General features: G+C 34.5%; 1 protein-coding gene across 1 annotated transcript; it reads left to right on the plus strand.

Moving 5' to 3' along the window:
* Nucleotides 1–408: 408 nt before the first annotated feature.
* LOC309973960 (glutaredoxin-2, mitochondrial-like) lies at nt 409–766 on the plus strand (the record flags this gene model as incomplete). The annotated part of the gene is given in 2 exon segments (XM_082858430.1): nt 409–633; nt 635–766. Coding segments are annotated over 2 exon segments (357 nt in total).
* Between the last annotated feature and the right edge of the window lie 14,166 nt (nt 767–14,932).

Raw genomic sequence — 14,932 nt, forward strand, 5'->3', positions numbered from 1 at the left:
AACATTATTGTAGCAATGGTTTGTAAGTCTATTTATATTTTTCTATAGGACTCAAGAGATGAAAACATTTTTAAAAATTATTGCTCTAAAAGCTAGTACTATTATAACTGTGGTTTACAACTTAATGCTTTGTTTGAAACATAATTTAAGACTCTAATGCATTTAAAAGAATTACTAGTTAGTGTTTTAGTGTATGCTATATATAAAGATGTAATTTTGTGACCTCAACAACCAAAAGGGGTGAGGACAGTGCAGTAAGTGGGCAAAATTTTTGCATGTTATTGAATTTAAACTGGTAAAAATTCAAATCAAGACCATGTGTTGGTGCCATGCAGATTTGGTGGGGACAAAGCTAGAGTGGCTTCAGTAGGCCATCTTGGTTGGGCAGCAGGAGCTTCTGCCTTTGGGATGGGGAATAGCACATCATCATCTTTGGGGAACTCAGCAACTGCTCCTGTGAATCAGACCCAAGAAACAATTTCTGATAACTGGGTGATGATTGCCTCAAAAACATCCTTTTCTTACAGTACAATGGCAAACATACTTTCCCATGACATGAATGTTAACTATAAAGTGGTGGAATTGGACATGCTTGAATATAGAAGCCAGTTGGAAGATATTCTTTACAAAATACACCAGTGAAAGAAGTGTGCCAAGAATATTTGTCAATGGAACTTTTATTGGAGGTGCAACTGACACTCATAGGCTTCACAAAGAAGGTAAATTGCTTCCACTCTTACATCAGTGTATTTTTTACAAAGTATGAAGAAAGAATTTTAGTGATATGTGCTCATAACTGATATAACTAAAATATCAGCTATATAAAGTGATAATGCCTGATAGTGTATTTTAAATATTTGAAAGTTTTAAATTGGAAAATTATCTCTACGAAAAAGTCATAATGAACAATAAATCACTGTGAAAAACTCAGAAATTCAAATTAGTGTTATAATTTTAAAATTATAAATGTAATCCTCATGGTAACCATAAAGAAATAGATAAATAACATACACAAAAAGAAAAGAGAAGAGAATTAAAATATTCCACTACAAATAATGAACAAAACTCAAAGGAAAAGACCAATGCAGGAAATGAGGGACAATAAAGCTGTAAAGCATGTAGAAAACAAATAGCAAAATAGAAGTTCTTGCTTATCAGTAGTTACTTTAAATGTAAATGGAAGAAATATTTCAATCAAAAGACAGAGGTTGGCAGAATAGCTAAACACACATTATCCAAGTACATGCTGTCTACAAGAGATCCATGTCAGATCCAAAGAAAGACAAATAGACCAAAAGTGAGAAAATAGAAAAAGATATCCCATGCAAATAGTAACCTAAAGAGAATATGGTAGCTATACTTGTATTAGAAAAAGTAGACTTTAAATCAAAAGAGTTTACAAGAGACAAAGAATAACATTATATATTATTAAAAGATTTAATACAGCAGAAACAACAATTATAAATATTTATTTACAGACAATAAGAAACCGTCAAAATATAGGAAGTAAAAATTGACAGAATTGAAGAACTAGTCCTATAATAATAGTTGAAGACATTAATAACTCACTATCAATAATGGGTAGATAAACCAGATAGAAAAAAGTAAGAAAATAGAGGACTTTAACAACACATTAAATTAATTATATCTAACAGACACATATAGAACACTCTACCTAATAACAACAGCATACACATTCTTCTCAGGTGCACATGGGATATTTTCCAGGAAAAAGCATATATTAGGTCATAAAGTGAGTCTTAAGAGATTTTAAAAGTTAGCTTTCATACAAAATATATTCTCCAATCCAATGGGATAAAGTTAGGAATCAATAACAGAAGGAAAACTAGAAATTTAACAAAATATGAAAATTAAACAATACTTTCTTAACAAATAGATCAAAGAAAAAATCATCAGGGAAATTAGAAAATACTTAGAGATGAATGAAAATTAAAACACAACTAACAAAACTTACAAGATGCAGTGAAAATAGTGCTAAGGGGAAATACATGGCTATACAAGATAACATTAGAAGAAGCAAGAAAGATCTCAAATCAAAAAGATAATTTTAAAACTTAAGGAATTAGAAAAAAAAGAGCAAACTAAACCCAAAGCTAGTAGAAGGAAATAAATAATAAAGATTAGAGCAGAGATAAATGAAATAAAAAATAGAATAAAATAGAACATAATCAATGAAACCAAAAGCTAGTTCTACAAAAAGATCAACAAAATTAACAAACCTTTAGCAAGATTAAATACGAAAAAAGAAAGAGAAGATTCAAATTACTAAAATCAGAAATAAAAGTGGAGCAAGTCCCGGAAGCCCACATTCCGACCCTGACAAATCTTCCTCCGGTCACACAGGTCACAGTCCTGAGCCCCGCCCCCACCAAAGCCTCCTCTGGCCATGTGGGTCAGTAGACCCAAGCACCACCCACCTCCAAAGCTTCTTCTGGGTGTGCTGGACTCTGCAGCCATGCCAGTGGAAGCCCACACCCCAGCTGGCCTACGCAGGTACCTGTGTTCTGGGCCAGCTTCAGGAGCAGACACTGGTGAGAGGAACATATGCAGGGGTGGGGCTGACAAAGTGGTTCAGAGACCTACCTAGAGGTTTTGGAGGGTATATTGGGGAGGTGGAGATTTGCTGTAGCTCACTATGGGGGCAAGGATACTGATAGTGGAGGCACCAGGGAATTTTTTAATTTATTTAATTAATTAATTAATTGATTTTTTTTTCTTTTAATTTTTTTACATTGTTGTTCTGTTTTGTAGTTTCATCTTTTTTATTTTTTCCAATTTATTTTTTATTTTACTAATTTTATTTTATCTCATATTTTATTCTTTTTTATTGTTCTGCTCTTTTTTGCTTGTTGTCTTTTTCTGTTTGTCTTGTTTATTTGTTGGTTTGTTTTTTCAATATTTTTGTTTTGTTGTCTTCTTTTTTATTTTATTTACTTTTTTTTCTTTTTGTCATTTTTCAGTGTCTTCAGTTCATTTAGCTTTTCTTTTAGTTTAGTTTAGTTTTGTTTTGTTTTCTGTTTAGGTTAGTTTTGTTTTTATTTTTGGTTTCAGTTTTTGGGCTCTCTTGTTTGGGTATCTTCTTGTTTCTGGCTTTCCTTGTGTTTTGTTGTTATTGTTGTTTGCTTGTCAGTTTGTTTTTTGTTTGCTTGTATTTGTTTTTGTTATTTGTTTTGGGTTTTATTTGTTTATTTGTTTTCTTTTCTTTGTGTGTGTGTATTTGTTTTTGTTCAGTTTGGTTTTTATTATCTGTCTTGGGCTTCCTTTTTCTTTTTTTTTTTTCCTGAGCCATGTGGTTTGCAGGGTCTTGCTTCACAGGTCAGGTGTCAGGTCTGAGTCCCTGTTGTGGGAGCACCAAATCCAAGCCACTGGACTACCAGAGAAATTCATGTCCCAGGAAATATTATTAATCGGTGTGAGTTCTCATGGAAGTCCTCATCACAGCAACAAGACCCAGCTCCAACCAACTGCCTGCAAGCTCCAGTGCTGGACTTCTCAGGCCAAAGAACCAGCAAGACAGGAACACATCGGCACACATCAACAAAAATAAGAAGACAAAGAAATATGTTACAGATGAAGGAGCAAGGTAAAATCCTACAAGACCAAATAAATGAAGAGGAAATAGGCAATCTACCTGAAAAAGAATTTGGAGTAATGATAGTACACATGATCCAAAATCTCAGAAATAGAATGGAGGCATGGATTAAGAAAATACAAGAAATTTTTATCAAGGACCTAGAAGAACTAAAGAACAAACAAACAGTGGTGAACAACACAATAAATGAAATAAAAATACACTAGAAGGAATCAATAGCAAAATAACTGAGGCAGAAGAACGAATAAGTGAGCTGGAAGATAGAATGGTAGAAATAACTGCCAAGAGCAGAATAAAGAGAAAAGAATGAAAAGAAATGAGGACAGTGTCAGAGACCTCTGGGACAACATTAAATGCCTTAATGTTCTAATTATAGGGATATCAGAAGAAGAGAAAGTGTCTGAAAAAATATTTGAAGAGATTATAGTCAAAAACTTCCCTAACACAGGAAAGTAAATAGCCACCCAAGTGCAGGAAGTGCAGAGACTACCATACAGGATTAACCCAAGGAAAAACATGTGAAGACCCATATTAATCAAGCTAACAAAAATTAAATTCAAAGAAAAAATATTAAAAGCAGCAAAGGAAAAACAACAAATAATATACAAGGAAATCGCCATAAGGTTATCAGCTGATTTTTCAGCAGAAACTGCACAGGCCAGAAGGCAGTGGCAGGATAAATTTAAAGTGATGAGAAGGAAAACCTACAACCAAGATTATTCTACCCAGCAAGAATATCTTTCATATTCAATGGAGAAATCAAAAGCTTTACAGACAAGCAAAAGCTAAAAGAAATCAGCAGCAACACACCAGCCCTACAAGAAATGCTAAAAGAACTTCTCTAGGTGGGAAACACAACAGAAGAAAAAGATCTAAAAAATAAACCCAAAACAATTAAGAAAATGGTAATAGGAACATACATATATATAATTACCTTAAATGTAAATGGATTAAATGCTCCAACCAAAAGACACAGACTGGCTAAATGGATATTAAAAAAAAAAAAACACATATATATGGTGTCTACAAGAGACTGACTTCAGACCTAAGGACACATACAGACTGAAAGTGAGGGGGTGGAAACATATTCCATGCAAATGGAAATCAAAAAAAACCCAGAGATGCAATATTCATGTCAGACAAAATGGACTTCAAAATAAAGACTGTTACAGGAGACAAGGAAGGATGCTACATAATGATCAAGGGATGAATTCAAGAAGAAGATATAACAATTGTAAATATTTATGCACCCACCATAGGAGCACCTCAATACATAAGGCAAATGCTAACAGCTAAAAAAGGGAAAATCAACCATAACAAAAAAATAGTGGGGAACTTTAGTACTTCACTTACACCAAAGGAAAGATCATCCAGACAGAAAATTAATAAAGAAACACAAGATTTAAATGACACAATAGGCCAGATAGATTTAATGATGTTTATAGGACATTTCATCCAAAAACAGCAGATTACACTTTCTTCTCAAGTTCACATGGGATATTCTCCAAGATAGATCACATCTTCGGTCACAAATCAAGCTTAAGTAAATTTAAGAAAATTGCTATCATATCAAGCATCTTTTCTGACCACAACACTCTGAGATTAGAAATGAATTACAGGGGGAAAAATGTAAAAAACACAAACACATGGAGGCGAAACAGTATGTTACTAAATAAACAAGAGGTCACTGAAAAAAATCAAAGAGGAAATCAAAAAAATACCTAGAGACAAATCACAATGAAAACATGATGATCCAAAACTTATGAGATGCAGCAAAAGCAGGTCTAAGAGGGATGTTTGTAGCAATACAATCCTACCTCAAGAAACAAGAAAAATCTCAAATAAACAACCTAACCTTACATCAAAATGAACTAGAGAAAGAAGAACAAACAAAACCCAAAGTTAGTAGAAGGAAAGAAATCATAAACATCAGAGCAGAAATAAATGCAATAGAAACAAAGAAAACAGTAGCAAAGATCAATAAAACTAAAAACTGGTTCCTTGAGAAGACAAACAAAATTGATAAAGCTCTAGCCAGACTCATCAAGAAAAAGGAGAGGATTCAAATCAATAAAAACAGAAATGAAAAAGAAGTTACAATGGACACCACAGAAATACAACTCATCATAAGAGACTACTACAAGCAACTCTATGCGAAGGACAACCTGGAAGAAATAGACAAATTCTTAGAAAGGTATAACCTTCCAAGACTGAATCAGGAAGAAAGAGAAAATATGAACAGATGGATCACAAGTGCTGAAATTGAAACTATGATTAAAAATCTTCCAACAAACAAAAGTCCAGGACCAGATGGTTTCACAGGTGAATTCTGTCAAACATTAAGAGAAGAGCTAACACCCATCCTTCTCAAACTCTTCCAAAAAAATTACAGGGGGAGGATGACTCCAAGCTCATACTATGAGCCTACTATCACTCTATATCAAAACCAGACAAAGATACTACAAAAAAAGAAAATTACAGACCAATATCAGTGATGAACATAGATGCAAAAATCCTCAACAAAATACTAGTAAACAGAATCCAAAAACACATTAAAAGGATCATACACCATGATCAAATGGAATTTATCCCAGGGATGCAAGGATTCTTCAATATACGAAAATCCATCAGTGTGCTATACCATATTAACAAATTGAAGGAGAAAAACCATATGATCATCTCAATAGATGCAGAAAAAGCTTTTTACAAAAATCAACACAAATTTATGTTTCAAACTCTCCAGAAAGTGAGTATAGAGGGAATGTACCTCAACATAATAAAGGCCATATACAAAAAACCCACAGCAAACATCATTCTCAATGGTGAAAAACTGAAATCATTCCTCTAAGATCAGGAACAAGACAAGGATGTCCACTCTTGTCACTATTATTCAATATAGATTTGTAAGTCCTAACCATGGCAATCAGAGAAGAAAAAGAAATAAAAGGAAAAAAAATCGGAAAAGAAGTAAAACTGTCACTGTTTGCAGATGACATGATACTATGCATAGATAGTCCTAAAGATGCCACCAGAAAACTAATAGAGCTAATCAGTGAATTTGGTAAAGTTACAGGATACAAAATCAATACACAGAACTCTCTTGCATTCCTATACACTGAAAATGAAAGATCAGACAGAGAATTTAAGGAAACAATTCCATTTACCATGGCAACAAAAAGAATAAAATACCTAGGAATAAACCTACATAAGGAGGCAAAAGACCTGTACTCAGAAAACTTAAGACACTAATGAAAGAAATCAAAGATGACACAAACAGATGGAGAGATATACCATGTTCTTGGATTGGAAGAATTAATATTGTAAAAATGGCTATACTACCAAAAGCAACCTACAGATTCAATGCAATCTCTACCAAATTACCAATTGCATTTTTTACAGAATTAGAGCAAAAAAATTTACAATTTGTATGAAAATACAAAGACCTCGAATACCCAAAGCAATTTTGAGAAAGAAAAACTGAGCTGGAGGAATCAGGCTCCCTGACTTCAGACTATACTACAAAGCTACAGTAATTAAGACATTATGGTACCGGCACAAACACAGAAATATAGATCCATGAAACAGGATAGAAAGCCCAGAGATAAACACACCCACCTATGGTCACCTAATCTATGATAAAGGAGGCAAGAATATACAATGGAGAAAGACAGTCTCTTCAATAAATTGTGCTGGGAAAACTGGACAGCTATATGTAAATGAATGAAATTAGAACACTTCCTAACACCATGCACAAAAATCAAATCAAAGTGGATTAAAGATCTAAATGTAAGGCCAGACACTATAAAACTCTTAGAGGAAAACCTAAGCAGAAGACTCTCTGAAATAAATTGCAGCAAGATCATTTTTACCCACCTCCTAGAGTAATGAAAATAAAAACAAAAATAAACAAAGGGGACTTAAAAGCTTTTGCACAGCAGAGGAAACTATACACAAGAAGAAGAGACAAACCTCATAATAGGAGAAAATATTTGCAAAAAAAGCAACCTACAAGGTATTAATCTTCATAATATATAAACAGCTCATGCAGCTCAATATCAAAAAATCAAACGATGCAATCAAAAAACGGACAAAAGACCTAAAGAGATATTTCTCCAAAGACATACAGAAGGTCAAGAGGCACATGAAAATATTCTCAACCTCAGGAATTATTAGAGAAATATAAAGTAAAGCTACAATGAGGTATCACCTCACACCAGTCAGAATGGCCAGCATCAAAAAAATCTACAAACAATTATTGATGGAGAGGGTGTGGAGAAAAGGGAACCGTCTTACACTGTTGGTGGGAATGTAAATTGATACAGCCACTATGGAGAACAGTATGGAGGTTCCTTGAAAAACTAAAAATAGAACTACCACATGACCCAGCAACCCCACTCCTGGACATATACCTGGAGAAACCATAATTCAAAAAGATACATGCATCTCAATGTTCACTGCAGCTCTATTTACCATAGCCAGGACATAGAAGCAATCTAAATGCCCATAAACTGAGGAATGGATAAAGAAGATGTGGTACATATACACAATGGAATGTTACTCAGCTATTAAAAGGAATAAAATTCTGTGGATGGACCTAGAGACTGTCATACAGAGTGAAGTAAGTCAGAAAGAGAAAAAACTAATATTGTCTATTAATGCATATATGTGGAATCTAGAAAAGTGGTACAGATGAACCTATTTGCAAAGCAGAAATAGAGACACATATGTAGACAACAAATGTATGGACACCAAGGTGGGGAGGTGGGATGAATTGGGAGATTGGGATTGACATATTTACACAACTATTTATAAAATATATGACTAATGTGAACCTACTGTATAGCACAGGGAACTCTACTCAGTGCTCTGTGGTGACCTAATGGGAAGGAAATCCAAAAAGGTGGGGACATATGTATATGTACAGCTGATTCACTTTGCTGTACAGCAGAAACTAACACCATATTGTAAAGCAAGTACATTCCAATGGAAAAAAAAAAGAAATGAAAGTGGATACATTAATACCAATTCTACAGAAAAAGTATTATAAGAGAGTACTATGAACCATTGCATGCTAACAAAATTGGATAAACTATATGAAGTGGACAGATTCATAGAAACAAAACCTTCCAATCCTAAATCATGAAGAAATAGGAAGTCTGAATAGACCTATAAATAGTAAGGGGACTGAATCAGTAATTGCATCTCACTCAACAAAGAAAAATCTCTGGATCTGATGGCTTCCCTGGTGCCTTCTGCCAAACATTTAAAGTGGGACTAATAGTAATCCTTCTCATTTTTTTCCAAAATATTCAAGAGGAGAGATCACTTCTTAACTCATCCTATGAGACCAGAATTACCCTGAAACCAAAGAAAAATTCAATACATAAAAAAGACAATTACAGATCAATATCCCTTATAAACACTGTCATAAAAATCCTCAATAAAATACTACCAGATTGAATTCAATGTCATATTAAAATGATTATACACCATGACCAAGTGGGAAATTCCTGGAATGCAAGGATGGTTCAACATAAGAAAATTGATCAATGTAATATAGTACATTAACAGAATAAAGGGAAAACTCACATGATTATCTCCATTTGACAAAATTCAACACTCCTTCATGATAAAAACACTCAGTGAAATAGAAATAGAAGGAAGTTACTTCAACGTAATAAAAGCCACTAATGAGAACATACAGCAAACATTATACTCAACAGTGAAAGACTGAAAGTGTTTCTTTTAAGATCAAAAAAAAAGCAAGGATGCCCACTCTTAACACTTCTACTTAATGAATTCTGGAAGTTCTAGCCAGAGCAATTAGGCAAGAAAAAGAAATAGAAGACATCAAAATTGGAAAAGAAGTAAAATTATTTTTGTTTCCAGATGATATGATTTATACATAAAAAACACTAAAGATTATACACACAAATATACTGTTAGAACTAATAAATGAATTCAGCAAAGTAGCAGGACACAAAGTCAGCATTCAAAATCAGTTGTATTTGTATACACTACAATAAATAACCTGAAAGAAAATTTTGCACATAATTTCATTAGCAATAGCATTAAAAAGAATAAAATGTATAAGAATTCCCTTAACCTAAAAGTGAAAGACTTGTAAAATAAAAACTACAAACATTGCTGAAAGAAATTTTAAAAGGCATAAATAAATGGAAATATATCCCTTTGTTCATGGATGCGGAGACTTTATATTGTTAAGATATCAATGCTACCTAAAGGAATCTACAGATTCAATTCAATTTCTATCAAATTCCCAAAGATATGTTCTGCAGAAATAGAAAAATACATTCTGAAATTCACATGGCATGTAATAACCATGACAATCTCAAAAAGGAAGAACACTGGAGGACTCTCTCCTAATTTCAAAACTTATTACAGTAATCAAAACAGTGTCGTATTGGCATAAAACAGACATATAGGCCAGTGGAATAGAACTGACAGCCCAGAAATAAATTTCCACATATATGGGTAAATGATTTTTGACAAGGGTTCTAAGACTATTCAAAGGGGGAAGAATAGTCTTTTCAACAAATAGTGCAGGGAAAACTATATACCAGACCAATATTTTATTATTTTTAGTTATTCTAATCAGGTAATTACTCTCTAGGTGACAATTTATTTCTGTCCTAGGAACAATGAGGTAAATTATCAATTTCCAAAGTTTTCCTCCAGTCAGTCCATTTTAATGTCTGCTCTGGTACTGTTTACCACTTTTGTAACATGCCTCCCTGTGTCTGATGGCCAAGAGTTCCAGAAGGACAGCCACTAGGGAACTTTCCATGAATGCTGAGATCCCCTGATCAACGTATGAAAGGAGTGTACACTGGAACCTGGAGGGAGGGAGTAGGGAGTTATGAATGGCTCTTACGATATGAATCCATTCAAGCATTTCCTATATTCCTAAAATTTTGGATTCATTCTTCTACATTGTACCAGAAAATTCTTTATCCTCAGTTGTATTTAGTGTAGGTTATATTTTGTCCAAGTGCCATTTGAACAACAGAGTAAAAGTTAAGCCCACTGCCCACTCTCTCAAATCAAGAATCTCTTATAACTGTATGCATATCAGTATATCCAACCTAACCAAATCATGTTATTTTCTTCCTGGTATCGAACTTAAGGAATCAATTCCTACATATATTTCTCAGATTTCTGTTGAATTATATGTTATGCATTTTTTCAATGGATAAGCTATATTGTATTTATAGCTTATCTAACATATATAGCTTATCTAGCATATATAGCTTATCTAGCATATATATCTAGCATATATAGCTTATCTAGCATGTGCCTCTAATTGAGAGTCTGAAGTCCATGACTGGGTAGAGAAAGTGAGTCTTAAAAGGGACTTGGAAAAATTAAGACAGGGTAGGCAGTTTTCTTCAGACAAGATAAGTGAAGCTGATTTTCCTGACAAGAGATGTTTATTAGGATATCAAGGGAAGGGATCAAGATAATCAGATTTTTTAAATCCACCCAAAAGTTTTCATTACAAAACTGAAGACGTTGATCTTTCCCAATCCCTGTCCAAACTGCACTATAATTTAGAAACATACCTGAACAGACTTTGCGTCTATATTTTGAATATTTCAGCCCTTTGGGTAGAAAAGTTAAAAAATTATTTTGGGGCCAAATGGAGAAGTTCTCTACTTCTTTGACCATGCCTGAGAGATTATAGGTTTGAATTTGCCACTTTCTTTCTATAAACTCTTCAGAACAGCCAGAAGCAGCTACCCTACACCACAGCTCTTATTTCCACCCCAATGTTCTATTGCTTCTGCCACTTGGGCTACCAAACCATGCATATAACAGGCACTCCACTACACAACAACTGTAGCAGATAATTTAAGTAACTGTATTTCCACTGAAACACACTATCAGTATCGTATTTTCCACTGGCAATAATGTCATCCCTGTTTTTAAATATAAACACATCAAATAATAAAACCCAAGATCCCATCTTTAAAATTGGTTTCATGGAACCACTTATGATAATAAAATTCTCAGTTTGTGTTTGGTGAGGATGATGGTAACCATTCTAGAAAGTTCAAGTGGAAAAGATTTAATACAGTAAAATAGATATTTTTACAAAAGTGATGAAAAGGCTAGATGTTTCAAGATTCAGGAAAACTGCCGTGGTTCTCAGATTTGCCATTAACAGTTAGGGAGTCATGAGGTTGCATGAACCATAGGAAACTTTTGGTCACAAACACCCCTGGCTCCTGATATGAGGCAGAAGTTTTCTGTGAAAACTTCTGGAAATTGTGGCAACAATTTCATGTTTGATAGCGCTCATATTTTTCTTGCTTCTACTGGCGGAATTATGATAAATTTTCCTTCTTCCAATTCTTACATTATTGTCTCTTATTTTCAGACTCTAAACCTGATCCTCTTGGTGGAGATTACAGGGAAAAAAGTTCATGGGCTTCCAGCTGGGAGAGCATAGAAAGGGAGTAAGTAGTGCTGAGAAGGTATAGTTTATCTAATTTCTGCTGTACTGTAGTTAATCATGGGGCAGATTAAGACTTGTTTATGACAGATTCTGTATGCCACCTTGAAAAACTAGGATCTTCTCCCAGCCTTAGGTTTCCAAGTAACACCTAATGTTTCTAAAATAAGGAAAAGAAAGATTAGATTTTTAAGGAAAATATCTTGAGTTACAGAATGAAAATAGACTAGAAAGATGAAATACTGGAAGCAAACAGATTGCTGAAGAGACTATTGCAATATTCCAGGGAAATGAGATGATGAAGGCTAAAGTAAATGAAGTAACTACAGGGTTTAAAAGAAGGGATGGGGCTTCCCTGGTGGTGCAGTGGTTGAGAGTCCGCCTGCCGATGCAGGGGACACGGGTTCGTGCCCCAGTCCGGGAGGATCTCACATAGTGTGGAGCGGCTGGGCCTGTGAGCCATGGCCACTGAGCCTGTGCATCCAGAGCCTGTGCTCCGCAACGGGAGAGGCCACAACAGTGAGAGGCCCATGTACCGCAAAAATAAAATTAAATTAAATTAAATAAATAAAAAAATAAAAGAAGGGATGATTATAAGGTATTTCAACACAAAATTAACTTAAATTAGTAATTGAATAAGGGGAGCTCTTGGTTTCCCCCTTTTACTTGTACCACCTTCTGCTTTTCCAAACCTACTTCCCATTCAGTTGATTACTGTTATGACACATATTCTTCCTATTTCTTAAATACATTCCCTATATGTATATCTATGACCACTGCCAGTATAGAATCTCTCATTATCTCTCACCAGGATGACTAAGTCAGGGCCTACAAAAAGAAACAAATGAATTACTCCACTGAACAAAATCTTTCAACAGTTTCACATGGTCTAAAGGAAAAAACTCGAAACTCCTTAGTAGAATCAGATGTACATTTGATATCTTTACCAGAACTGCACGTCCTGACCTCCTCTATTTGTAGGTATCATCTTTTCCATCCGTTAGAGAAAACTTACCCTCCTGAATTCCATATGATATTGATAAATGTCATCAATTACTTTATGGTCATAGAGGTTTGCTATATAAGAAAAATGGAACCAATCATACTGTGCCCCTGCTTGGCCTCAGAGATATATCCAGATATTGGCATATGGCTCAAGTAGACCTAATCAATGCCCCTACCTAAATTTTTTTCTAGCTGGAACGTCTGTGGAACACTCTCCTACTCTTGGGTTACAGAGATGGAATAAAGTGAATACCTGTAGTCTTGATCTTGACTATCTGATAAAGCCATTCTGCATTTTGAGAAAATGAAACAAAAATACAAGAAACAATAGACTAGAAAGAAGAAATTTCTGTCCTTGGTTTGAGACATACTTTTGTCTTTTTTTTTTTTTTTTTTTTTTGCGGTACACAGGCCTCTCACTGTTGTGGTCTCTCCTGTTGCGGAGCACAGGCTCCAGGCACGCAGGCTCAGCGGCCATGGCTCACAGGTCCAGCCGCTCCGCAGCATGTGGGATTTTCCTGGAGCGGGGCATGAACCTGTGTCCCCTGCATCGGCAGGCGGACTCTCAGCCACTGCGCCACCAGGGAAGCCCATACTTTTGTCTTTGTATTTTTCAAGGTTTGAATGAGAGCAAAGAGTCTCGTTTTTATGACTTTGAATTAAAATTCTGTATCACAGTATGGGAGAAGGAGAGAGAGAAAGAGTGAGAAAGGGAGAGAGAGAAAGGGAGAGAAGAGAAAAAAAAACACTGATTAATACTACGCAAAAATGGCTTAGTGATTTGGATGTTTCATGTTTCCTGACTTTATGTATTTTGTCCCATTTCTGGACTGTTCTTTCTGTTCCTTATCTGGATTCCCTCTATATTTATTTAAATAATGTCCTCAAGACCTTCCACTAATCCTTCTTGGACCTTTCTTTCCAGGCACGCTTCTGTGTGTATTTCTGTCACAATCCTTACCATATTATAATTTATCCACGTTTATATATGAAACTTCCATGTTACTGGGAGTCCTTTGAATGGAAGGACCATCTCCTACTTATTTATTTTGTACTTTCTAGGAGACTATTTCACACAAAGTTTTGCTCAATACAAGCTTGTTGAATAAATAAAGTGGGGTAATCCAGGTCCATGGGAAAATATTATTTTTCTCCTTATTGTGTCCAAGGCAAAATTTTATTATTTTCATTTATAGTGGATATCTATAAATTCTTGTTGTTATTTATCTACACATTAAATATGGAATAAAAAAATAAATGAATTATCATGAATATCCACATCAGTGTATTAACCAAGGTATCTGGCCCACGCTTTTTTTCAATTTTGCCTCAACTGTTTATTTGCATATTGATATTTACAGAAAAAAGCCCTATAAGAGACTGACAACATGATATATTTACCAAGGTGAGGTCATAACAAAATGAAAGACCAAAAGCTAATTCATAGTTCCAATTAATATTATTTAATTCAATTTCATTCAGTTCAGTTAAATGTTGTTTGGTTCACATCACCTTAACAGCATGCATTGGACATCTGCTACAAGAAATGAAGTTTGTTAGGCACTATAGGAGGCACAAATATAAGACATTATCTACAAAAAAACATTAATTTTAGTGAAACATAGAGGAAAAGAGTGTGCACTTTGGGACCTACATCTCAAAGTTCAGTTTTGAAACACCTTAATCTCTTAGATTAACATGATGTTACAACAGGTTACTAATAAACTCAACCAATAGCTGGTCAGGTCTTTATGAGCTTTGAAATCATGCCTTCGATACTGCAATGCAGCATATAAACAATTAAGAAGTTTATACATATAAACAGAGTGCTGCAATTA

The sequence above is a fragment of the Leucopleurus acutus genome (assembly GCF_964270905.1).
Source record: "Leucopleurus acutus genome assembly, chromosome: 17".
In the NCBI taxonomy this organism is placed as follows: Eukaryota; Metazoa; Chordata; class Mammalia; order Artiodactyla; family Delphinidae; genus Leucopleurus; species Leucopleurus acutus.